General features: G+C 43.9%; 1 protein-coding gene and 1 non-coding gene across 2 annotated transcripts in view; one reads left to right on the top strand and one right to left on the bottom strand.

The window, feature by feature from the left end:
• The first annotated feature begins 1,185 nt into the window (after window positions 1-1,185).
• Window positions 1,186-27,530, top strand: part of Fam184a (family with sequence similarity 184 member A) — a 111,556-nt gene continuing 85,211 nt past the window's right edge. The window contains exon 1 of the mRNA XM_051164232.1: window positions 1,186-1,425. Coding sequence (XP_051020189.1) covers window positions 1,258-1,425 — 168 coding nt within the window. The 5' untranslated portion in view covers window positions 1,186-1,257. The remainder of the gene's footprint in view (window positions 1,426-27,530) is intronic.
• Window positions 18,769-18,874, bottom strand: LOC127205434 (U6 spliceosomal RNA). The gene has a single exon (XR_007832645.1). It is a non-coding gene; the product is annotated as a U6 spliceosomal RNA (small nuclear RNA).

The following is a 27,530-nucleotide window of genomic DNA, read 5'->3' as shown; positions in this document are numbered from 1 at the left end:
TAGTCTGGCATACGTTAGGTCGGTGCGTCCCTCTGAAGTGCTCGAGCCTGGGTGAGTTTGAAAAGACCAGACAAATCTAGATTTACAAGACCTCCCCCTGTTTCATCACCACTTCTCTGGTGCGGAGGTGCTTGGCCTTACGGTCCTGAATATGCGGTTGCTGGGCCTACACACAAGAGACACAAGCAGATGTTCCGTCAAGCTTCAGGCTTGTTGCTATCCGGAGGTCACCATCACAGTCCTATCTTTTCTGGACGATTTAAAAACAAAACAAAACAAAACAAAAAAACAAAAACAAAAACAAAAACAAAATTGCACACGTAGGCACAGGGCAATAGCCAAAGGCTGCAGACTGCCGGGACAGAAGGCCATAAGGGTTGTAAATTACAGGACTGACAATCGAGATGTAATATGAATAAATTAATAAAAAAAAATTACAGGACTGGGTGGGCTGCGGGTCAAGGAGCTGACAACTGTGGTGCTGTGAGGTGAAAGGGGAAGCGATGCTATGGGGCTACCGGGCTGCAGGGTTCCGAGCTGCGTGCAGTGCAGCTGTGATCTGGAGGCCTCCGTGGTGCAGGGCCGCTTATTGCGGGGCTGAAGAGCTGTGCAGCTGGGAGCTGAAGGGGTGCGGAGTGCAGTGGGCTGAGGGGTGCAGGGCCGTAGATTGCGGGGGTCGCAGGTCTGCGGGTTGCAGGAACGCAGGGCTCTGAGCTGGAGGGCTGAGGGTCGGAGTTTGGCTGCGGGCTGTGGAGCTGCAGGTTGGAGGGTTGCGGGCTGAAGAGCTGCGGGGAGGAGCTTGGCTGCAGGCGGAGGTGCAGCAGACTGGAGGGCTGCGGGGCGGGGAGTTGCGGGGCGGAGCTTGGCTGCGGGGAAATGACGTGACCAGCCCCGCGCGCTCGGCCGGCCCCGAGCCGCGCGCCCTGGTAACGGCGCTCCGCGGCTCCCGCGTCCCCGGCCCCGCCTCCGGCCGCTGCAGCCCGCCCCGTCTCCGCCTCCCTCCGCAGCCCCGGCGGCAACCGAGTCTCCGGGCCCGGTTGCCGCTGCTTGCGGGACGCCAGCCGCGCCATCGCCTAGCCGAGGCAGAGGGACGCGGCCGTCGCGGGCGGGCGGGAGGGTGCGGGCCGCAGAGACTGGAGGGCGCGGGCCGGCGGGTCGGCAAGCGGCCGCCCCGGCGGTCGCCTGCCCCACGTCGTCGCTGCGCCGGCCTCGCCCCGCGCACGGGGACAGGTGTCCCGGCCGGGGTCGGCCGGGAAGATGGCGACCCCGGGCATGAGCTGGCAGCAGCACTATTACGGTGGCTCTGCGGCCGGGGCGGCCAAATTCGCGCCCTCCACGGCCGCCGCGCAGCTGGCGGGGCACAGCATGGACTACAGCCAGGACATGCACCTGAAAATGAGCAAGAAGATCGCCCAGCTCACCAAGGTACGGGGTGCGGGGTCTCGGGGCTCACCTGGCGCCGGCTGGAGACTGCTCCTAAGAGAAGCAACAGCCAGAGTTGCCTCCCGACCCGCCACCAAACTTGAGCTAGACCGCACACCGCACCGCGGGGTGTACAGGGCTTGCACCCCATTGCCGACTAGGGGTATACCTGCCCATAGCACACGAAGGCTTACTTTCTGGGCTTCCACGGTAGTAATGGACTTTCCTGTTGCTCAAGTGCCTCTGCCAAGGGCTGCATGAAGCACCGCGTTCCAGTACCCCGTAGAGTACTGTACTGGTTTACCTAACATGACCGGAATCCTCAGAGTTAATCGGTGTTTGCTACTGGTTCCACAGTTAACGGGAGAATAAACTTACCGAGGTTATTCCGAGGACTGTAGGAGAGTAAACCATACCTTGCGTGCCATTTTGGGGATTTAATGAGTCATTCCTTTAGTTACCCTGACAAAGTGTCAAATAAGGTTTATTAGATGAATCACACCGTGTTTGCATTTAGTAAATGTTTCATCTTATTGGAAGACAGTTTTCAAGGAGCCCATGGATACATCTCCCGCACAGTTTCCCAGCCATAGCTCCGGGTGGTACGCCAGTTAGGGAGTTCTTTTTCTAATTTAGTAAATCTTGATAATAAGGATTGGTTCTGTGCCAAGCTTACCAGCAATCTAACGCTGTGTGGAACTGACTGGGGGGGTTCTGGAAGTCTCTAGTGGTGACCACGTTCTGTAGGACTGTTGCCGTGTTGAAAGGAGGAAGGTGGGCTTGAGTTCATTGCTTGCCAATCTCGTGAGACCTGGCTCAACACCAGAGAGTCCCATCATACAATTTCACTAGAGTTTAAAGAGAGGAAGGGGCGTACTATGAAAAGGGAATGACGCAGGGATGGGGAGGGCGGCAACCACTTCCAGTAAAGAGATATGGTTGAGGAGACAAAGAAAGACAACAAGAAACAAAACGAAGGGGGCGCCTAGAAGCACAGGTGGAAAAAAAAAATTAAAATCGTGAGATTATGACTCAAGCCATACAAAGCAGTACCACCTTTTGTGGAGTTTCCTTTCTGTTCTTTGCACTGCCCTTCTTGTGCTCCAAGTGCCACCTCAGAGACGCTGCTGCTTTTGCCCTTGGTACCATTTGCTTTTGCAAAGAATCCGCAAACTTGGAGTGGAAGGTGAAGGGTGTAACCATGGCCGCATGTTATCAGAGCATTTGCATGGTTGGGGCTAAAAGCCAGGGCTCCCCAGAAATGTTTCATCTCCAGAATGCTGGTTGCCACAGCAAGGCTCATGAATTTTTATTTGTTCTGGGTTTTTCTTGCACCGTGTCCACCCACCACATCCATTTTCTTATTTTAGATTGTAACTCTTGGAGACTCTGGTGAGTTACAAGCACTCCATAGATTAGAAGTGGGGCTGTGTAGTATTTAATAAAAGCTGGTTTTCTTCGGTAAACCTTCCCCCCTCTACTCACAATTCAATTTCCTGTCCTCTTTTCAGTACCGGCAACTCAGCCCTGCTGGCCCAGGTGGGATATTAAGGGGATGGTATCTCTCTCGGATGTAATAAACCAGATGCTGCTGGCCCAGGGCTTCTGTTACAGCACACTGCTTTCCTGTTTGTAGTTACTGTTTCTAACCCCCCAGTCTGTTTGGAAGTGCTGCAGACATTTAATCCCTTATACTAGGGTTTCTCAGTGTGATGCTGTTGGCATTTTAGATTGGGTAGTTCGTTCTCAGGGGGCTGTCCTGTGCAGTACTCAGGGATCCTTAGCAGCATCCCTGCAAATGGTGGGTGTAGGTTGCACATGCCTCTGCCCTGCTCTTAGAGGTGACAGTAGACACGTGGGAGTCATGTTGATGAGGGGTGGTGACCATGGTGTTTTACTGAAGTGCCTAAGGCTTCTCTGACCCCAGTCACCAGCTCTTAGATTTTTCTAAGATAAAGCCTGCCAACGAAACAGTCTAAGAACCATGCCCCATGGGGCTGGAGAGATGGCTCAGCGGTTGGAAGCACTGACTGTTCTTCCGGAGGACCCGGGTTCAATTTCCAGCACCCACATGGCAGCTCACAACTGTCCGTAACTCCAAAATCTGCCACCCACAGACATATAATGCACAGAAAATAAAAATAAATAAATTAAAAAAAAAAAAAAAAAAAAGAGCCATGCCCCACTTCAGTCAGTTTCACAACCTGTAAAAAGCGATGTTTCCCTTGTTTGTCACTTTAGAAGCTGTAAACTTTTGTAGTCACATAAGGCTTACTGTAAATAGTATGTCCTAAGCCTCACATCATGAATGCTTGTATAAAGGGAGTATGAGAAGTTTGAGTTCCATTGCATCCGCTGCCTGAGATTTTTGTAGGGGTTTCTAATGAGTTCATATCAGCAGGAGGTAAATTAAATAGAACTCACTTTTTTGTAGCTTTTGTTTCAAAATAGCATATTGTAGAGATAACTATTTGAGTAGGAACTTGAGACTAAAAAGAAACCTCTGTTGATAAAGTGTTTGCCTATGCAGATATGAGGGCTTTTGTTTGGTTCCCCAAAACCCACATTAAAAAAAAAAGCCAGGTGCTGCCTCAAAGAATAAGATGGAGAGTGATTGAGGAAGACACCTGATACCAGTCTCTGGCCTCTGTGTGTGTGTGTGTGTGTGTGTGCGCGCGCGCGCGCGCGCGCGCCTGAGCACACACACACACACATATATACACACACACACAGAGGCACATGCATAAACACATGTGCCTACACACCACCAACCAGAACAATCCAATGGGCTCTCACCAGCACTAAAGAAACAGCATGATTGAGAACATGCATTGCTGATCTCACACACTGTCTTGAGTTAGAAAGCTGGCTCCACCACTTACTAATAGTGTGACTTCAAGCAAGTCACCAGCCCTGACCCTCAGTTTCCTAGGTGTAGCAACAGGGATACGTAGAGAACTGTAACAGCACAGAGTAGGCTCTTAATTCAGGTTGTCTGAAAATACTTATTACATACGAACAAAGTATTAAGAAAATATAGGTAAGATATTTTTTAAAACTTTAAAACGAGTATTTTTAAATCTAACTTAATTTTTAATAGTTTATTTATTTATGCATGAGTGTTCTACTGGCATGCCAGAAGGCATCAGACGGGAGACAGCATCAGATCTCATTATAGGTGGTTGAGAGCCACCATATGGCTGCTGGGAATTGAACTCAGAACCTCTGAAGAACAGCCAGTGCTCTTAACCAGTGAGCCAACTCTCCAGCCTCATTTTTTTTTTTTTTTTTTTTTTTAAAGACAGGGTTTCCATAACTCAGATTGGCCTCAGAGTGAAAAATGCCTCCTGAGTCCCAGGCTTATAGAGGGGTCCCTCCATTCTGTGTTTGATAACCTTGTTGATACTCTGAGGGTTTCTACTCACTCTATATATTATATTAAATAATAAAGTTTCAAGGTTTCGCATCCTGATTTGTTGTTCTACGAGGCGCGTTCCAGAGACCTGACTACCATTGATAGAATAAAGAGGATAGACTGTTCATTACTTTATAACGTACCTAGGGAGGTTTATTTTGTTTGTCCTTCCCTTTGGTGCCAGGGATCATGCCCAGGGCCTTATGAATGCTAAGCAAACACGCTGGCCCGGAGCCAAACCCCCAAGCCCTCCATCCAGCCTATCTTTAACTAATGAAAATACTCAGTGTGTGATATTTGCTTAAGTTCTGTTTCCTAAGAATCCAACAGAGCAGCCTTTCTGTGGTGAGAACTGCAGTTCTTAGGGCCCTTTTTAATACATGGGTATATAGGTAAGCTAAGAGACAGAGCCGGTGAGAGAGAGAGAATGAGAGAGGAGAGAGGGGCCAAACATAGTCTCTGCCTGTAAGTCAGGAATATTTAGGACGTTTATGTCAAGTGTTACAAACGAGTGCTGAATCGGTGGTGGGTTCCCAGGTTGTGGAAACTGTTAATTACTGACTTCAAGGCAAGGAGGGAGGTTTAATGGGTTCTATTTTAATTTGTAAAATTAATTTCTGTACTTCTGTACTTGCACCCATGTTGATTGTTTAGAATCTCAGGTAGAAAAGCAGACCTGGGAGATGCAGCCATGAAACAGCCTTGCCGTCACTTCTACCTTGCCTCCCCTCTACCCCTCAGTACATACCTCTGTCCCTTTAAATTTACTTCTCAGGACTGAATCGTTTCTGCTACGGATGGACTTGATTTTTCTAGTGGTCCTTAGGTAATATAGACCATCCTTCAGCTACTAGGTCACAGACATCTCATATTTGATTATGAAAATGTCCAGTGCAAGCCAGGCATGCTGGTGCACGCCTGTCATCCCAGCACTTGGGAGGCAGAGGCAGGTGGATCTCTGTGAGTTCGAGGCCAGCCTGGGCTACAAAGCGAATCCAGGATCGTCCAGGCTACACAGAGAAACTCTGTTTCCAAAAATCTAAACCAAACCAAACCAAAAATAAAGCATCCAGGGCAACCATACACTCTTCCAGGCAGATGTACAGGTGAGGCTTCTTGTACTCTGCTCACCCTCTTCAGCCCTGCTTCCTGCAATGGGGCAGATTGGCAACTGGGGAAGGGATTTCACGGGCTTTTTTTTTTTTTTTTGCTTCTAGCCTGGTTTCTACTGTCCTTTTGTCTGGCCAGCCCTGGTGTCTGATCCCTATGAAGTGACACAAGGAAGGACACAGACAGGAGGGAGCAGTAAAGACGCTCCATGGAGTCTAACTCAGGTGCTGTCATATCCTCCGCAGGTGTTCCCAGTTCAGCCGTCACCTGTGGGTCCTCCACCTCCTGCCTCAGTTGCTTGAGATTTCCATGTTAACGTCCCTGGCAATTAAAAAGCGTCTTAAGTTCTGACTAGTTACTGACTCCCTGCTCAGCTTCTTGGCGCTGGGGTTTCCTTCATCGTCGTTTTGTCGTGATCTGCTCAAGCTCCAGCTCGGCCACGCGGCTGGACACATGCGACTGCATCCCAGCTTGCTGTGTCTCTTGCCCATAGGACTTGCATCCGGTCCGTGGGAGCCACCCATTCTCTTCAAAGGCTCTGGTAACCAGTCCAACTCAGCCACCTCTCTTGGCCTCACATTTCCCTACCCAGCTTCTTCTCATCTTGTGGTTTAGGGCTGGATCCAGTGCTTGAGATGAGCATCAGGCTCTCCAAGTGCTCCCCTCAAAGCTGTCTTCTCAGCTTCAGCGTCTTTCCACAGACTCTTCTTTCCCGCCTTCCCTAATGGAGATCAGAACCATTCTGTGATCTCCACAAAGCTGCTTGCTGCAGTGGTTGGCATAGCAGGTAGCCTACCTCAGCACTGTTGAACCTACAGACTTCTTCCTTTGGTGTTTTTGAAGAGTGCTCTGGCTACCTGCTTGGGAATGCTGTTTTACTGTCTTTGGCTCTGAGTAGAAACGTCAGTTTTACTATCTTGCTGTGTTAGCCTCTTTAGGTAATTGAGCTTTCGGTATTCCTCCTTCCGTGTTTCGCTTATAGTTAGAACTTGCAGAAGGTCAAGTCCCTTTCTTTTTGCACCTGGAGCTTCCCTCAGCAGCCTGGTCTTTGGGGACTGCCTTCCTCTGGATGCTTATAGCATCTGTTACCTTTATTCCTCATTTGATATTTAAATGATGCAATTCGTCACTAGTGATCATGTTTTTGAGGATACCTATTCCCCTTATTTGATTGTTGGCTTCTCAGCTTTAGGAAGCTGAGGAGTTGTTTAACCAATCTGGGGCCTCTTCCCAGTGGAAGATTATCACTTCCGCTCTCAGCATTCCTTAGTTGCCTGCAGTTCTTTGCAAAGTGTGGAGGCCTTCTGAGATTTCTGGTATCACATTGGCGTGTTTATTGGTGTCCTCCTTGCCTAGGTCATATTTAGGCTGTCATGTTGGTGAAGCTTCATGGGTGTAGCTTCTGTGACATTTGTAGGAAACACAATCCCACCGCGAAGCCCCTCTGGTGCTTACAATTTTTCACCCTCTCTTCTGCAGTGACCCCTGAGCCACAGGGGCAAGAGGTGGTCTGTAGATGTATCAGTTGAGACTGAGCTCCACAACTGCGCGCTTTGGTTGATAGTGACATCCTAGCGTGGTCTCTGTGTGTTGCAACGCGAAGTTTTCTTGATGAGGAGTGAAGGCTGCACGTATCTGTAGGTATAAGGACAAATATTCGGACTGCAGTTTGGGGTTGTGCTGGTTAAATGAAGTGGCTCGCCTTAGGATCCATTACGTCACCAGCACTGAATAATTGGCTGGCTTTTCGGTGCTAGCCGTGGGTTCCCTCTTGTTGAGTCCGTCTAAAGTCCAGTTAGAGAGCTGCCGGCTACGTCAAGGTATGTGTGGCATCACTACGCCTTAAGGCTGATTTTGCCGTTGTTGTGGTTCATAGGCACCACAGCTGGGTGAGAGTATTGGATGCTTCTTCTTTGGGAAGCTTTCTGATACCATGAAAGCTGATCCCCAGGGAGGAGGCTCTCAGATCAAATGCAGCTTAGGTCCTCTGGGTGCTGTGTCCATAGCACGTGGTGTCTTCAGCAAGAGGTGAACCTTCTACCTTTGGGAAGCAGCTGAGGGGAACAGCAGGAGCTTACAGCGTTTTGGGAGTCTTGTACACAACCCCGCAAAAAGAGTGTTCCTCGTGCCTGGTGTGGGGGCTTTTGTCAGATTGTCTCTGGCTCTTGGAGGAAGCATTGTCAGCCTAGGTGGGAAGATTTCATGTAAGCTATATAAGTGTATGTATGCACAGACTCATGTGCGTTATAGATATTTTAGGTCCATATACAATAATATGATTCCTTATGACTTTCTCAGACATCCTTACTGTTATTTTACCTTCCTCTCCCTGCTATATTTCCCTCTCTCCTTCATTAAAGCAACCCACCCCCACGTTTTCCATTTACTCAATCACTTGCAGCCTGATCTTACCCTCTCTATTGCCTCCCCCCCTCCCCCAGTGATCCCTTTCACTTTTCTTTATCCTGCAGTTACTTACTTTCACTATTTTAAAGAATTAGATACTACTGCATAATAATGCCCAGTTTGGGTTTCTAAGCTTCTGCTGTAAGTAGCTGCATGGCATAAACATCTGGCTGTTTCAGCTTAGCACTAGCACACGCCAGTCACTGCCTCCTTCCTTCTCCCACGTTGCACCGCAGCCCTGCCATTGTCTTGTGCAGTAGCGTGGATATAATCTCCTAGTCACAGCTGAGTGGATTGGTTTCTGCGCTTTTACTAATGCACACAGAAGCCTGATATCCAGGTAGCTATAGTAGTGCAGCCTTGTAATCCTAGAGTTTGGGAGCCGAGGCAGAAGGGTCACAATGAGTTTGAGGCCAGCTTCAGGTACGTAGTGAGTTCCAAGCTAGTCTGTGCTTCATAGCATGTCTTTTGTTTTGAAAATAAAAGCAAAAATAAAATTAAAAAAAAATTAAAAGAGAAAGAAAAGAAGAAAGAAAGAAAGAAAGAAAGAAAGAAAGAGAATAAAAGCAAACAAATGAAAACCCACAATAACCTATTAGTTGTCCAAAATATTTTTAAAAGGGGTCTGGGGAGAGTGGAACTGCCTTCATAATTAAAGGAAACTCCAGATAGAAATTTTAGACTCTAGCTATCTTAAGCCACTCATTTACAGACATAGAAGTCAAGAATCCAAAATTATGGGATGATTATAAGGTCCGTCAGGACTTGAACTCAGGTCTCTAAGTTGCTCTGTGTGGGCAGCCCAAGTTACAAGTCTTTGTTTTTCTGTTTGTTTCAGCATTTGCGTCCTTTGCAAGTTTAGTCAAGCGGTCCCAGTTATTGCTTTCCTATTGGAACTGCATTTTGCCTACCATCCAAGCCAACAGAGCCTCTTCTTACCACACTGTTGCGAGTTTCTAGGTTTCAGGCTGAGGAGACGCTTCAGTTGGTGAAGCATCCACTAGGCAAATATCACACCTGAGTTCAAAGTCTAGGAACCATTTCCCCCCACCCCCACCCCCAAAAGCCAGGCATTGTGTGCTTGTGTGTATTGTATGCTTGCAATCCCAGAAGCCATGGAGCAAAGATAGGTGGATAGATGGGTCCCTGAAGCTCCCTGGTCAGCCTAGGCTAACGAAAGACCCTGTCTTAAAAAAAAAAAAAAAAAAAAGCTGGTACCTGAGGGAAAACATACCTGTCCCCCACCTCCTTCCCGTATGTTAAGTAAGTATCCATGGGTTTGGTAAATTTTTGTGTCTTTATTGGCAGTGACTAAATTGCAGACTTATAAAGCTGTTAATTGAATTGATTAAGAGATTGACTTGCTGGGTCTTGAGGAAGCCTTATTCCCAGTTTTCTGAGATAGCGCCAGATAGATTTCCAAAGTGGCTGTACTAGTTTTCATTCCCACCAACAATAAAGGAGTGTTCCTCTCTCTCCACATCCTCACCAGCATGTGGTGTTGCTTGAGGTTTTGATCTTAGCCATTTGATGGGTGTAAGATGGAATCTCACAGTTGTTTTGATTTGCATTTCCCTGATGGCCAAAGACGTTGAGCATTTCTTTAAGTGTTTCTCAGCCATTCAATATTCCTCTGTTGAGAATTCTCTGTTTAGTTCTGAGCCCCATTTCTCAATTGGGTTATTTGGTTTGGTGGTGTTTAATTTCTTGAGTTCTTTATATATTTTGGATATTAGACCTTTGTCAGATGTAGGGTTGGTGAAGATCTTTTCCCAGTCTGTAGGCTGTCACTTTGTTCTGTTGACAGGGAGGGAGGGAGGGAGGGAGGAATGGGAGGATACAAGGTATGGGATAACAATTGAGATGTAATATGAATAAATTAATAAAACATATTTTTAAAAAAGCAATACACTTATAATAAAATGTAGAAAAGAAATAAAAAAAAAAGAGATTGTCTTGCTTGATGTAGACATTGCTGCTGTAGTCATTTGAATGTTTTTCTTTGGGATGCTTGCTGAACCATGTTGTCACTTAGACCTAGTTCCTTGAAGGCCATGAACTGGCACATTTCCAGATTTTAACATACTGCTCCTTTGTTCTGTTTGCTTGTATCTTCATCTTAAGAAGTGTTATGAATGATCAAGATTCCGTTTATTTGAGTGATGTCTGTTGCTGTACCCTAAATTCTAAAAGGACGAGTGTCTCTGAGAAATCTTGGGTCCCTTCCATCTGAGATGGGCATGAAGAGGACCCTGGGTCTGCAATACCAGTTAGGTGATGAATGGCAGAGGGGACATACTGATGAGGCGCAGTCATTTCTCCTGGCCAGCTGATCCTGTGAGATTTTTTTTTCTGAGACAGGGTTTCTCTGTGTAGCCTTGGTTACCCTAGACTTACTTTGTAGACCAGGCTGGCCTTGAACTCACAGTGATCCACCTGCCTCTGCCTCCCAAGTGCCCCCTCCTCTCATGAACATCCAAATGAAGTCGGTATGATGCTATGAAAAGAGACTGATGTGCATAGTGGAATTTGCTCCACACCATGGGGCTTCTACTGTAGAAGGTTTCCATCCTGCAGATCCCATCAGTACAAAGGGCATGCAGTAGATGTCACAGTTAGTGCACAGTAGACTTTTGGTTTTTTGGAGGTAGACACCTGCAGGGGAGCATTTACTAACTGAATTTAGTATTAAAAATGGAAAACAATGTTATAAATGATAGCTTGATGGAGGGTGGGGGGCGTTACCATCTGGTTCATTTTCTGTTTAAAGCCTGTTTGAGCCACAGCAATTCTTTTAGATTACCTAGTAACCGAGTGGATCATTGACGTGTTGCACGTTGACTATCTCTTATGCAAAATGCTTGAATTAGAAGTGTTTCAGATTTCCAAAGGTTTTGTTTGTGTTTTCATTTGGACATGTTTGCATAAACTTTACTGGCCAAACATTCCTACCTCAAAAAGTCTAGACTGCTCCAAAATTCAAAATGTTTGAGTTGCTTGGCAGTGTTTACAATGTTTCTGAGAGTTGGGCACAGTGGCATGTGCCTGTAGGCTGAACACGAGTGAAGATTAGGCAGAAGGATTGTTTGAGCTCATGAATTCGAGACCAGCTTGGATAAGGTACTAAGCCCCACATGGAGGGAAACTCCTGGGTTTTTGGAATATTTCAGATCCACTGTACAGATTAAAATCTTTACCTTGTCCTGGAAAAACACATGACTGCCATGTCTAACAGTGAATTTTGGAATTGCCAACCTTTGCAAGTGAGAGATTCCCAGTTGTAGTCAATATTTTGGTGTAATTACCATCTGAGACCAAAGCCATTATTGTAGAAAATAGTTTCTTAGCTATCGCTAAACTGCATCACAAAGAGCTGTCGTATGTAGACCTTGAGCTCATGTTCATTAAGGCTCTCATCTTTCCTGGCAAAACTTTAACAAAAATGTATAAGAAATTGGATACGTTCGTGTTGTCCTGTTTCTCTTAGGACTGTCACTTTGATGTATGCATGGCCTCTCTAAGCTCTGTAGTGCTGACAGAAGATGGGGAAACAAGGGTCAGTGGTTTACTGTGGCATGTGGGGTGCATGTTTCAGGTTCAGCTGTATTTGGAAAATTCATTCAATGTCTGCATATACACTGAACTAAGCACTATTAATTACTTATTCCTGTTAATTTACTACTCTATTTAGATTATATGTGTTTTTCTGATTTTTTATTTGACGGGGAAAATGTAATAGGAATATACTGCTAACATTGTTTAATAAATTACGACAAATCCTACATATACTGCTGTGGTACTCTGAATTTTTTCTATTTGAAGTAGAAAGTTAATGTATATCCTCTCATTGTCAAAGAAACTTTGTTTCTTAAACACTTCCTTCATGAAGCTTTGGTGCCCTGATTGATATATCCCGTGCTTACAAATCTCTGTGCTGTGTTTGGCCAGGGAGTAGAACAGAGGGAAAGTTCAAGAACCCCAGCAGTTAGTGTATCTGTGTGAAACCTGGAATTCCATGAGCAGGTGGGCCACAGAGACCCCCAGGAAAGCTGCGGCTGTGTTCCTCAGAGGATCAGAGCTCTGGTTCCCTAAGCTCTGTGTGAATATGATGTCTAACTCCCTCACGTGCTGCCTTTCAGTTAATGTTCCTACCTCTCTAGACCTCGTTATAAATTGACAATAGCAGAGCCCGCTGCACAAAGTTATCGCAAAGGTCAAATGAGATAATTTATGTAGGCGAGAGGCAGTCAGTAAATGCCAAGTCCTGTGTGCTCTAGTCCTCCCCGCCGCCCCCAGGCTCAGCCTCTGCCAACACTGTCTCCAACCCAAAGTGTGTTTCGTGCATGGCGTTTTGGATGGAGGGATGTTTTGCATTTCTAGAAGCAAAGATTGAGGGGTACTGAAAATCTAGTCAGTTCTCATTATAGGGCAGGCCACATTCCATGCTCTGTATTATCTGGCAAATTAGAACTAGGTTGGTGACAACCCTTGGTCTCTCATGTCCTCAACAGGTCAGCACACAGTGCCTTTGTATACATCTGCCTGAAACATGTCGTGTATTGTTGGTTCATTAACACTGAGTTTGCTGTGGAGTTCCTGTCCAAATGGAGCTTATTTAACACCGTGAGTGTTAGGCTTGGAGTTAGGTACTCATTTTAGTGGGTGGGTAAATTCATAAACAGGAAGTCTATGGGTGTGAAAGATAGTCTGTATTTAAAAAAGAAATCAGGCAGAAATTTGCTTCTACTTAGCCCTGCTCTGGCTTTCAGCTGTTGTTATGGGCCAGTGTGACTGTGACGATTACTTCTTAACATCCTAAACACCCTCCTATTATCGTGATTGTGGCTCTTGTTATTTCCCCCAAACACTTGGTGGTGAGAAGAATAGAAGGGCTTGAGGAGGCTATAATCATGTTCTGTGTGAGTTGCAAGTCACCTGACCTGTGCTACAGTCAGGAGCATGCTACAGAATTACATTCCGATTGGCTGCTTGCATGTCAATTGTGTCTTGAATTGGTCACATTGCCCTACTCCAGAAAGAGAGACATAGCATCTAGTTTATTTCAAAACACAGAGTGAGGGTCAGTGAGATGATCAGATGCTAAGAGCATTTGCTGCCCAGCCTGACAACCTGAGTTTCATTCCTGGAACTTGCATAGTAGAAGAGAGCCAAGTCCTGCGAGCCGTCCTGTGGTTCCCATGTGTGCACTATGGCATCTGCCCTCCCTACACGCACACACAGAAATAAATACCTATTGACTTAAGAGACAAACACAGAGCAAAAGCTTTATTTAGCACTGCTGTGTTGCTTTAGGAACTGTGTGGTGAAGTGAGGCTGCGGCGGTTGGACTGAGCATGATTTTCCACAGGCTGTAATGCAGGAGTACTTGGTCCCCAGTGGTGACACTGCTTAGGTAGGTTTAGGAGGTGTGGCCTGTGTGGAGAAGTCTCTGGTCTCTGGTCTCTGAGGATTCTAAGCTACTAGTCATTTCCAGTCCACTTTCTCTGCTTCCTGCTTGCGGCTGGAGACATGAGCTCTCAGCTGTCCTGGCCACCATGTCTGCCACCTGCTGCCACTATTTTCAGTCATAATTGGACCCTTCTGCCTCTGGAACTGTAAAGCCAAATAAACTCTTTGTTCTGTAATTTGCCCTGGTCATGGTGTCTCATTATAGCAATAGAAAAGTACAAATTCAGAGGCTAACATTAAGCTGAGAGGGGGAAAGGAGGGAGGGAGGGGGAGAGAGCACACCTTGGGATGCATAGCGTTAATTGCTAGAAGGTTCTGCAATGAGGCAGATTGAGTGATAAAGCTGTATTACATTGGACTTCATGCTTACCTTGTCCTGTGTGGTTACAGCTGGATTCCACAAGGAAACTGGCTGTTAGAGAGTTTCAATGACATGCTCTGGGGCAGGCTTTGAACGGAGCCAGGATTTGAACCTTGACTTTTCTTGGTGCTGTGTTGGCCTTGTAGAGGGCAGTTAGGCAAGTACTCGCATAGTATAAGTTGTAGGCAGATCCAAGGTGCGCTAAGTGCCTTGTGAGAGCAGCCTGTGGTGAGGAGAGCCAGGGCCTTGGCTGGAAGATCAGCTTCAGTTAGGAATGTGGCAGGAAGGGGTGCTGGGTCTGTAGTTATTAGGTTTACCTTGTTTGGATTATTGTTATTCAGATGCTGACTTGGATTCTCAAGAACATAATAAGGGCAGGTGGGGGCCACAGTCTTGGAGGAAGAACCAGGTAATGGGGATGAACACTAGAATTTAACTCTAAATATACTGCACTTTTCAGACCATAAGACACACTCCCCCCACCCAAAAGTGGTGACCCGATTGCTGTTTTTACTGTTTTCCTGCTCTAAAAACTGGGCGCTCTTAAGGTCAGGTGCGTCTTATAGTCCGAAAAATACAGTACTCCCCAATCATTTGGCTACATGAAGTTGAATGTATGGTCACGAAATACAAAATCTTAGCTAGTCAAGGTTTTTTAAAACAATAGTCCTTTCATCATTTTTAATTATGTGTGGTATCTGCTTTGAAAATTTTTTCCCTTCTTGGTAGACAACAATTCCTGAACAGGGGCCAATCCTATTACTAGAGACAGTTTTTTGTTTGATTGGGATTGGTTTTGGTTTTGGTTTTCCGAGACAGGATTTACCTGTGTAGCCTTGGCTGTCCTGAACTCTCTTTGTAGGTGCCTTGAACCCTGGGAGATCTGCCTGCCTCTGCCTCCCTGAGTGCTGGGATTACAGGTATGTGTCACCACATGGGGCTAGAGACTGCTATAACCACAGAGATCAGAGCCTTTGGGTCTTCTATAGCTGGAGTTAGGACAGTAATAAGCTACATGGCGTGGGTTCCGGATCAGCCTTGAGTCCGTTCCAACCGGTACTTGTTCTTCTGCTCACAGTTCTGTGGACAGCAGCTCAAAAATTATATGTGTATGTGACAAATGCTAATGAAGAGCCCTACAGTTTTAAAGCCAAGGTTGTGATATATTTAAGTGAACTATCAGAGTGAACTTCCTTTTAATTTGATAAGATTATTCACACAAAATTTCTATACATTTGGTCATATTAAAAAATATCAAGTCCAGCATTGTGAGGCATAGCTGTAGTTGGCCCTCGGGAAGCTGGGAACTGTAATTTGGAGACCAGCCTGGGCTACATAATGAACATGGAAGGCCTTTCCATTTTCTGTTGCCCTCTTCCATTTCTTTCTCTGGTGTTTTAAAGTTTTCATCCCAATGTTCTTTTATCTTCTTGTTTAAGCTTGCCCCTGGCCTTTTTAAAAGTTATTGTGAATGAACTTGCTTTCTTGATTTCTTTCTCATTCTTGATGCACAAAAACGGCCACTGATTTTTGTGTGTTGACTTGTATCTTGTCACCTTGTTGAGTTTATTTATAAAAGCTAATGGTCTTTTGAAGACACCTGCAGATGCCTTCTTCCTGTAAGGTTTATTATCTTCATTGTCAACTTGATGGGATTTAGAATCACAATGGCAACGCCTCTCCAGGTGTGTCTGGGACAGCGGTTCCAACTCAGGCTGACCAAGCAGGAAAGATGCAGAGTGTAGCAGGCACTGTCCCGTGGATTGGGGTCCCAGACTGAATAAAAGGTAGTGAACAGCAGCAGCATTCATCTGTCTCTCCTGCCCTCTGAGCATAGTGGCACCTGCAACCAGCCACACCTCCCATGCGGTAATGGATTATACCCTCAAACTGCACAAACAAACCCTTTGCTAAATGGTAGCTGGACAGCTTACTTTTGGTCCTTACGTTAGATGGAATCCTTTAAGTTTTTCCAGTCAGTCTGATGTTGGCTATGTGATCGTTACCTAAAGCCTTTGTTATGATCCTTCAGTCCTTGGAAAAGGAACAATGGGTTTTCATGAAGTGTCATTTCCTCATCTGTTGAGATGCTTACATGATTTTCCTGCCTCGCTTCTGTTCATGCCAGGATTACACTTACTGACTTGATTATGTTGAGCCATCTCTGCAAGCAAGTGTCCCTGCGTCCCTAGAATCAAAGCAGTTTGATCATATTCCTGTGGTCTTTTTAATATGTCATGAATCGGTTTGCAAGTGTTTTACTGAGGGTTTTTGCATCTGTGTTCATGAAGGATATCTGTCGTTTTCCTTTTTTCATTGAGTCCTCATGAGTTTTGGGATTAGGATAATGCATCATAGAATAAACTTGGAACATTCTTTCCTTTCTGTGATACAGACTACGTGAAGGAGTGTCAATGCTTCATGCCTTATTGACCTGGTAAAGGTTAGCAGAATATATCTAGTCCTGTGCTGCTGTTTTGCTGGGAGACTTTTTATTACTGTCATTTTGCTTACTATAGATTTGCTTATGTTGTTTATAACATGTTGGTTTAGTTTAGGTAGACCAAATGTTTTTAAAAACTCCATTTCTTCTATCTTCTCTATAGCATTGAAGTATAAAATTTCAAAACAGCTACTAATGATCCTGCAGATCTCAGTGGTGTCTATTGTAATATCTCCATTCTTGTCTGTAATGTTATCAATTTGCATTTTCCTTTCTTTTGGTTTAATGGTAGTTTACCAATCTTGTTTATCTTTTCAAAGAACCAATTTGTTTCAACAATCTTTTGTGTTGGTCTTTTAATCTTGATTCATTAAATGGAGTTTGAACATTTAGTAATTTTTTTCTGTGTTGACATTGAGTTTGCTTTGCCAACCATCGTTAGGTGGGTTGTTTGAGACCTCTTGGTTTTTTGTTTGTTTGCTTGTTTGGTTTGTTTTCTGATTTTTTTTTTTTAAGATTTATTTATTATTTATACAGTATTCTGCTTGCACATGTGCCTGCAGGCTAGAAGAGGGCACCAGATCTTATTGTAGATGGTCGTGAGCCACCATGTGGTTGCTGGGAATTTAACTCAGGACCTTTGGAAGAACAGTCAGTGCTCTTAACCTCTGAACCATCTCTCCAACCCCGAGACCTCCTGGTTTTTTAAGTACAGGAACTTAGAGTTTCCCGTTACCCTCTTTCTTATTCATTCATTCATTCATTCATTCATTTTACATCTTGATTGTAGCCCCCTCCTTCCTCTCCTTGAGGTTCTGTCCTCTCTTCCTCTTCCTTCTATCCCCCCCTCCCCTACTCTCAGAAAAGGGGAGCCCCCCATCAACCTACCCCAGCACGTTAAGCTGCATCAGGACTGAGCACATCTTCTTCCCCTGTGGCCTGGTAAGGCAGCCCCTGCCAAGGGGAAGTGATCTAAAGGCAAGCACCAGAGTCCGTGTCAGAGACAGTCTCCGCTCCTCTTACCAGTGGACCCACATGAAGCCTCATAACCTCCTTCTTTTAGAACTGCCTTCATTGTGTTCCATGGTTTTTGGTATGTTAGGTTTTCATTTTTATTTCATTCTAGATATGTAAAATTTCCCCTTACATACTTTAGTCCCTCATTGAGCATTGAAGAGACAATTATTGTTCTATCTCTGTGTTCTGATTCTTTTGCATTTCATTATGATATGATAAAATTCGTGAATCTTTTCTTTCATGTTTGTTACGACCTCCTTTATTATCTAATATATGATCTACTGGAGAAGACTCTGTGAACTGGTAAGAAAATGTTTCTTTTTCATTTGTTGGACTCTGTAAATGTCTGTTAGGCCCATTTGACTCAGAGTAACACTGATAGTTCCCTGTTGATTTCTTGACTTAGTCTATCTATTGGTGGAGTATGGAAGACCACCTACTATCTGTTCGCATATGTCCAACATTGTTTATTTTATGGACTAAGATATGCCTAAATTCAGTGCATTATACATAAAATCATTGTCTCTTCTTCGGTAGATTGGTCACCTAATTAATATATAGTAGCTTTATTTGTCTCCTCTTTTTAATATTGTCTGGAGATTTGCTTTGTCATTTGTGATTGTCGTTTATCCTTCTTGTTTTCATATTCTGTGCTTTGAATATCACTTTCCACCCTTTCCCTTTTAGCTTGGGTATGTCATGGATGAGCTGAGTTTCTAGTATACATCAAATAGTTGGGGTTTGTTTTTAATTCAGTCAATCAGCTGGGTACTTACAGTTTATTTTTACCATATGTATGAAGGCCAGAAGAGGGTGTCGCGTCCCTTGGAACTGGAGTTTCAGATGGTTGCACGTGGACATCTGGGTGCTGGCAGTTAAACCTGGGCCCCACTGGAAAAGGAGTTAGTACTGTCAGCAATTGAGCCATCTCTCCAGGCCAGCTGCTATTTTTATTTATTTATTTATTTATTTATTTATTTATTTATTTTAAGTACTGCCAGCTATGGTGAAATCCCATTATATAATGCAGTACGCAGTGTAATAACCATTGGCAATCAGAATTTGAACATTAAGTGTCAAGCAATGTATTTTAATAACTACAGACAACAGTCGAAACCCAGATAGCAAAATATGGAACGCTTCACGAATTTGCGTGTCATCCTTGCACAGGGGCCAGGCTAATCTTCTCTGTATCGTTCCAATTTTAGTATATGTGCTTTAATTGGAGAATTAAAGCCATTTGCATTCAGTTAGTGTTGACAGGCATGCCCTAACTTTTGTCATTTTGTTGCTTTGAGTACTCCATCCTCTCATCTTTCTTCTTCACTCCTCTTGAAGTTTGGGTGGTTTAGTGCACTAATGTTGGTTAACTCTTTCCTAATGCTCATCTGCTTATCTCCTCTCCTATTGGGATTTATTGTTTTTTGCACTGCTGTGATTTAAACTCCTCTTCTGCCTCTTTGTACCTCCTACAGTGCTGACATAGCAGCTGTGAATCCCTTTAGTTTATAGTTTATTCTTATCCTAGAATACCTTTATTACTCCACGGCTTCTGATGGGTGCCTTTCCTAGATCTAGGTTGGCAGTGATTTATTTCATTTCATTTTATTTATCTTTCAGTGCTTGAAATGCATCAATTCGTGCCCTCTGGATGTTGAGACATCCGCAGTTATTCTGGAGTTTGCTTTCTTGAATACTTTGGTGCCACTATCTTTGAGCTGGTCGTACACTTCTCTGTGTGCAGCGGAGTCTGCCTGTCCTGGTCTTTCCTTCACTGGAAGAGTCTACTACTACGCCACAGATCCGTTGCTCACTGGGGATCAGTGCAGGTGGTCCGTGTCATCCTGGTTTCACATTGGTTCACCATACGTGTCTAGTTCTAGGTTTCTGAAGGCATTGAAGAATGTTTTTAGGCATGTACCTATGGAACTTCTGGATCCCAGTGGTGTCTGATGCTGTTTTCTGCTTTCCCTTGCATTGCTTTCTGCTTCGCCACATTCTTAAGCTTCCCACCCACACTTGATGCTCAGTTCTCTTTTCTCTTTTCTCTTTTCTCTTTCCTCCTCAGAATGCATTTTCCCTTTGTTTCCCCTCAATCCCAGAGCTGCAAAGAGGAACATCTGAAATCTGCATTCTTGGCTCTAGTCAATTTCATCTTCTCCTTATAACTTTTTGTTTAATTTTTGTTTTTTGAGACAGGGTTTCTCTGTGTTAGCCTTGGTTGTCCTGGACCAGGCTGGCCTATAACTCACAGCGCTCCACCTGTGTCTGCCTCTGGAGTGCTCCGATTAAAGGTATGCGTCACCATGCCTGGCTTTCATCATAACTTCTTAAAGCAGATATTTCTGTTCACCGGGCAGGGAAATCCTGAGATGCAGAGATGCTTAAAATAACTATCTCAACATATACACTTGTAACGTGCAGGGCTGTGGTAACTACCTCTCTGTTCCATTCAAATCTCACGTGATTGCTGCAGTGTTCTGTGATCAAGACAGGAAGACCTGGCTGTTTCTTGAATTGTGTTTCCTACAGACCTGCTGGGTCTGAGCTTCAGCTACAGGGAGCTGGATCCAGGCCTACTCTTATGCAGCTGTTGTGTTGTTTTTGTTTTTTGTTTGTTTTTTTTTTAATGAAAATTTACCATGTTCCTTTCAGTATTCATATGTAAGCATTTTTGTATGTTTGTACCAAAATTTAAATTTGTGTTGGTTTAGCCACTAGATGTAGTGACCAACCATTCCAACTCTTGCAGCAACACAAAATAATCCTACCAGGATTTGGTTACTACTTCTTCTAACACTGATTTTGTGTCAACAAACACCTCTGCAGCCACATCTGTTGGCTGAACACACTTTAATTTGAACGTACACCTGGCGTTCTCTCTGGGTACCGTGTCCTCCTTGCAAGTACGGCTGCTTATCCTCACACATTGTCTGTTAGTTCTTGTCACAGCCTGTAAACTTACACTCCTCCACCATTTTGCCAATAGACTTCTAAGAATTCCCCAGTGTGGCTGACCTCCACACCCTGCGACTGCCCATTCTCTCCGTGAGTGGGCCAATCAAGCTTTACACCTTCAAATGTCTTGACTGTTGCAGACTGTGGGTTTCATCTTTATTCTAACTGCTCATACACCATTTCCCCTGGTTCTTAAACTATAAAAGCCATATGCAAGAAATTGTGTAGGCATTTGTTGAAAATACAGATGAGGGGTTTTAGAAACTTTTTATTTCTTTTATATTTCAAATTATGTGCTTCATGTAGTTTCCTTGGTTTTCTATTAAGTACCTTCAGTTTATCCTTATTCATCACTGTTGATATAATCTCTTGTGTACACTATGGATTCTTCACATGTCAATAAAAAGCTTATGGCCTGTTAGCTGAGGCAGGAAACATTAAGGTAGGAGTTCTGGCGGAGAGTTAGGAATTTTGGGAGACAGAGTTGGGGACTCGGCTCGGGACACTGAAGAGGACAGACACATGAAACCCGAGCAGAGGTAACCAGCCACATGGCAGAACGTAGAATAGAATAAATGTGATATTAGTTATGAGCAGGTTAGGGAACATGCTTAGCTATATTAGCCTAGGCTTTTGTAAGTATAGTCATGCCTCAGAGTCGTTATATCTGGAGACAAGGGCATGGGTGAATAACACAGGTTACAAAACCCCTTTCAACACATTTTGCCTCATTCTTTTTTCACTTCTTTTTCTCTCATTCTAACAGTGAAGCATGCAGCAAGTCTTGAGGTGCTGCTGCAAAAGTAAACAGAACTCAGTCTCTCCCCTCAAAAGGTCAGCAGTCATGTCTGTTCAAACTAAAACATCATTACCGTGCAGAAGGTCGAGGTTGACATAGAAATAGAAAAGTTAGAATAGTTACACTAGTCAGAGTTTCTCATCTCTGTGACAAACTACTAGACAGAGCCAATTACAGAAGGCTTTATTTTGGCTCTTGGATTTAGGGAGTTCAGCCCGGAGTCCTTGGCCCAGTGGTTCTAGGATCATCATGGCACTGAGGGGACATGACAGGCTACTCACCTCGTGTCAGACAGAAAACACAGTTGACTTCATCTTTGGTCTGCTTACATTATTACTTGTCTTTTTTTTTTTTTTTTTTTTCTCTCCTGCCTCTGATGTTTTTCTAGTATATAGCCATGGAGAGAAGGACACAGCTGAGCACTTTAAACTTTTGAAGAAGTAGGTTTAATGATAAATGACATGACTTTACCTGATTTTAACTGGCCATTTTCTAAATGGTCTGAGCTGTAATCTAGATGACAAGAGGAACTTCCCCCCCTCTCACACCAAGTACTAACCAGGTCTGACCTGCTCAGCTTCTGAGTTTTGGGACGATTGAGCGCATTCAGGGCAATGTGAGGATAGATGAATATTTTCCTTCTATGTAGATGTTGCTGTCAAAACAATACTATTCAAGAGAATTAAGCTTCATTTTATTTTCAAAATATCCTGATTTAATTTTGTGGGTATGTATGTGCTTGAGTGTATGTATATGTACCCCATGTAGGAGTCCACAGAGGTTGGAAGAAGGCATCAGATGCACTGGAATTGGAGTTACAGAAGGTTGTGAGCAGCCGTGTGTGTTCTGGGAATCAATCCAGGCCCTTCTGCAAGAGCAGTAGTGTTCCTAACTGCTGAAACCATCTCTTCAGTCTCCAACCTTCGCTTTCTTACATTATGATTTATGCATGACCAGTTTATACAGTAGCAAGATACAATGTAGACTATATTTATAAAAACACAATGAGTTAATATTAAATTATATATCAAATAACAGATCTTTGGAAGTATTAAAATGTGCTTTTCTAATAAAGTAGCAAAGGAAGAGATGTGTGGATGAGAGCGGTAGATATATAAAAATCCAGAGAGCCAACTCATACTACAAAAATATTCATAACTGTAAGCATCCAGAATAATTAAGTGCTGAATGATCCCTACACCCAGCACTGCCATCACTTATCTTGGTTATAGTTGAGTGCACAAAATCTTTTGTAGGTTATTTATGTCTTTAGCAGTTAACGTAATTCAAACATAGATTGGGTCGGAAGGGTGAAAAGAGTAAAACAGTTGTAAGTAGAGAGGATGTTGAGACAGAAAAGCTTTTTTAAAAATGACAAATAATCTGAAATTTAAACTCTAGAAAAGTATCTTCTTGGATATATTCATTTCTAAAGTTGAACTCAAAGATAGGAAAATTCACAGTGGGTTTTTAAAAATTAATTAATTTATTCACTTTACATCCCAATTATAGCCCCCTCCCTCGTCTCTTCCAGGTCCCACTCTCCTTCCCTCTTCCCTCACCCCTCCCTGTTCCTCAGAAAAGGGGATCCTCCTCATCAACCTACCCCAGCCCATCAAGTCACATCAGGACTGGGCACATCCTCTTTCCCTGTGGCCTGGGGAGGCAGCCCCACCAGGGAGAAGTGATCAAAAAGCAGACAACAAGGTCCATGTCAGAGACACACCCTCCCTACTCCACTTATTAGGGGGCCCCCATGAAGTCTGAGCTGACCATCTGCTATATCTATGTAGTGGGGCTTATTATTGGCAAAAGTAATGGGACATGAAGGTTCTTATGAAGAAAAATATGTGTACTTCGGTTACTTGTAGCTTGCATATTGTAGACTAAGCTACACTGTCCTCTGTGTGAACTCTGTTCCCATCAGACTGCATTTGCTGCCCAAGGAATGTGATGGGCAACATGTTTCCTCCCCCATCCTCAGCAATGCAGCTTCGTGGGCTCAGTCACACTATATGAACATGACAGAGATGAAAACTACTCTGTGTTTATCTTTTCTTTCTCTCCCTGCTTTGAGCCCTGGGATACCTTGGAATAAAAGATCTGGGAAAGCACAGAAAAGGACTCTGGACAGCTGAGCCAGTAGTCCCCTGGTTCTGCAGAATCTCGAATTCTACTTAGATTTTCAGCACTGCTCCCCGGTGGTTACTAAACCAAGTGATAGCCATTTATCCAACATGCATTCAGTCATGTATTGGTGCTCTGTTTTGTTTTTTTCTTGGTGTTTTTTACACCACCTAAAACTACTGTTTTATTATGCTCTCAAGTTCTAGGGTCAGGAATTCAAAACAAGACAGCCAAGTGGCTGTATATGAGTCAATAAGCTGAGCTGAAACAGAATCCCCCCACTAGAGGGCTTGGTCACACATCTGGCACTTGGACCGTGATGAATTAAAGGCTGGGCTCAGCTTGAAGGCTGAACTAAAGCTCCGCTGTCCTGTATACATAGCCTCATGTAGAATTTTCTCATTATATCAGTTGGCTTCATTAGATCACTGCACAAATGCAGGGCAGGAGGTGAATGCCACACTCTCACAGCCCTTTGGAGAGGAAGATGCTGGCAAAAGCTATCAAGTTCTCAGTAAATTATTGAATAGTATTCCCTCTGCACCTTATATTTTTAGTGATGGAAACAAAAAGAATACATCTAAACTCTAAGCATCTGGAATGCCCTTGTGAGCTTGCACGTCCTGCCTCACTTTAAACTCAACCTGGGTTGCCCATCTGGCCTTTCCTTTCTGAGCCAGATATTTAAAGGCATCCTTGTTCCACAGTTCTCTTGAAGGGGATACCCAGAGCGTGCTTTGTGGATGTGAGGTTATTGTAGTTGTACACTTGGAAGACTTGATCTTCAACTTGGTGATTTTCTTCTTGCCCATGGCAACTGTTACCTTGGGGGAATAGCAATGAATGGCCAATTCCACCTACCATAGTTAAGACTCTATGGGCTTATGGAGGTGCCATCATCATCCTCCCCGTCCCCCACCCCACCCCCACTCTGTGATGACAGCTTTGCGTCTGGAGTAGCATCCAGCTAGGACCAGTTAGAAGCAGAACCACTTCCCGAGGTTTCTTGAACTTACCCACTTCCGTATCAAGCAGTAGGGATACAACACAAAGGAAGGAAGGATGCTCTGAATTGCATTAATCTGTGGAGCTGCTTGAAGACTGTATAACGCAACTGTGTGTTGAGAATCACGGTTTAGTAGCCAGTTGATCTGGTGCCCTGTGTCAAGTGCTGCCCGTGGATAAAACAAGACCTCCATTCTGGTGACTTTGAGATGTTGCCGTGGTGTAGAACAGTAAATTGCTTTGGGAAGCTTCTTTCCATCTTGTCCTTTAAGACTGTCATCAGCACCTGGGTCTCTGCCGTGACCTCAGTTCCTGTCACATGTCCAAAATTGAATTAATCATCTCTATGGGATTCCCCTCATGTGACAGAGACAAAGGCACAAGCTACAATGCCTGATTTCCTTTCAGAACTCTAGCATTTATGTCTAGCCCTACCTTAAATTTAGTCTTTAAGATTATAGCTTTGGGATTAAATTTACCTCTTCCTTCTTGTTTTAGGTACTTTTGCCTTTCAAATATCTTTTTATATTGGTTCTCATTTTCATTAGTTCCTTGAGAATTTTGTGTAGTGTATTTTGATCCTGTTCACCTCCTCCTCCTCCTCTTCACCGAGCTCTCATCCCTTCTTTACTCACCAACTCTGTCCTCTTTCAAAGAAAAGCCATCAAACACAGTCAGTATATTCTTGGTTATATGGAGCATGGTCAGCCTACCAGAGGATACAACCTTAGTGAAAACCGGCTTTCCCTTCCGGCTACTGTCAGTTAACTACCTCCCAGTGGAGGTGGGACTTCCTGCCTTCTCCTTGATGGAGGTGGGACTTCCTGCTCTCTCCCAGCTGTAGGTGGGTCTTTCTGCCCTCTCCTTGCTGGAGGTGGGTCTGCCTGAGTGTTCACAGGTCTTATGCATGCTGTCTCACCTGCTGTGGATTTATAAGTCCGATTGCTGTATTCAGAGATCACTGTTTTCTTGTAGTCATTTGCCATCTCTGGCTCTTAACAGTCTTTTCATCTTTTGTGAAGTAGTGAGCCCTGGGATGCCCCACTTAAGGCTGAGCATTCCATAGTCTCTTATTCTCTGCACCTTGATCTCTGTGTTAACCCTATCTACTGTTAAAAATAAAAAAGCTTCTTGAATGACAGATCACTAATCTATAGTTTTAATGGAAATGTATTAAGAGTTGGATTAACACATTGGCCATTTAGCAGAATAATAATAGTAGGATTTTCCCTGGGGGTCCATGGCTTGTGTAGTCATAGGTTCTTGACCCTGATAATAGTGCCAGGTATGGACTTATTTCAGTTTATGGGCTGGGCTTTAAATTCAAGCAGAAGACGTAGCTTGTGATTCCTATGACATGCATGCCATTATTGCACCAGGGGGCATGTCTTGCCAAATGTTCATTGCTGTAGTTCCAAGGTTCATAGCCAGGTAAGGGTGATGATTACTTTTCTCCTCCAGTAGTGTGAATGAAACATTTGACACTAGAAAGCTAGCCAGTAAGGATGAAGCTTCTAGGTCAACATTTGTTTGATTTCTCCATGTTCTATGGCTCAAGTATGTAGTGTCTTCAGCAGTAAGGTTTCAATGTCAGGTTTTGGAAAATAGCCCAGGACATTGGCAGTAGCCTGTAGTATTTTATATTTCCCTTTTTCTTTTTATTACCTCATAGAGGAATCAATGTTAGCCTTTATTTTGAATCATTTCTTGACTTTGATAGTTTTGAGACAGGGTTTCTCTATGTAGTCTTGGCAGTCCTAGACTCGCTTTGTAGACTAGGCTGGCCTCGAACTCACAGTGATCCATCCACCTGCCTCTTCCTCCCAAGCGCTGGGATTAAAGGTGTGTGCCACCACACCTAGCCTGATGTTCTTCAGTTTAATTATCTTGCATAATGCTGTGACTAGACATTCAATCATAAATCCCTGGCGCAAATTCTCATTCCTTCTTTGTTGTTTACTGTGTCAAATATGAGCTTCTTTGAAAAGAAAATACGGGATGGTTGAAAGTAGGATGTAGGGAGAGTGTCACTGAACTAAGTGGAGTCTTACTTTTTCTAAAGACTTTGAATGCTCACAACCTTAAACTTCTTTCCTAGAAAATTCATTATGCTTCTTCAAATTCTTTCATGATGCTATGGAGATTAACTCAGTAGGGAGAGCATCATAATATTCATTTCATTAAACTATATATAGTTCCTGCTGAGAAGTAGATTGAGACCTAAAATGTTTGTCACCGTAGAAAACAACAACAAAAAGTATTTCAAAACACAGTTGTCCCCTTTAAAATTCAATTTGTTATACTACTCTCATATTTCAAATTCTTTTGTTTCTAAAATTTTTGTTCCTTTTTAAATACTGAATTTTATTGACTCTTTGTGTTTATTAATGTGATAGGTGGCTCTTCATCTTTTTCCATTTGGTCACTCGGTCGGTGTGACTGTGGCCATCAGGATGGAGGTGGGGGAATAAATGTGTAGGTTCTTAACAGGGTGACGTAATGACCATCATACTAACCCCCTGTTCCCCCCTTCCCACACCAAATTGTGATCATCCTCTAAAATGAGCAAAAGTTGTTGATGAATATGGATTAAAACATTGATGAAGTACAGAATTAGCCTTGAGTTCTGACTCTTGCTTTGGACATGCTTGTTGTTCAGGGAAAAGAAACACTAGCAGAGCTACAACCCTGGAAGCCAGAAGTGGAAGATTTGTAGCCCAGCCGGGCTTATCTGTTACTGTTACCTGTTATCTGTTGCAGGTTACCATGTGGGGAACCTCTTAGTGATCTCAATTTCTGTGCAAAACAAAGAATCTTTGTCTGTTTTTCTATCACTGTATATCAAGTTACTGGGTATGGGCTGTTAAGATATTTATTTTGCTAATGATTCCGATGACTAGAAAGTGCAAACAACCTGATACTAGTATTATGGTGAAACTCCACGGCATGGTGGAGAGTAAGAGAAAATGGCCACAAACCATAAATACTGAACATATGG

This window comes from Acomys russatus, chromosome 21 (genome assembly GCF_903995435.1).
Source record: "Acomys russatus chromosome 21, mAcoRus1.1, whole genome shotgun sequence".
NCBI classification, from domain to species: Eukaryota; Metazoa; Chordata; class Mammalia; order Rodentia; family Muridae; genus Acomys; species Acomys russatus.
The sequence above is the reverse complement of the archived record's forward strand: the minus strand, read 5'-3'. Positions and strand labels throughout refer to the sequence as shown.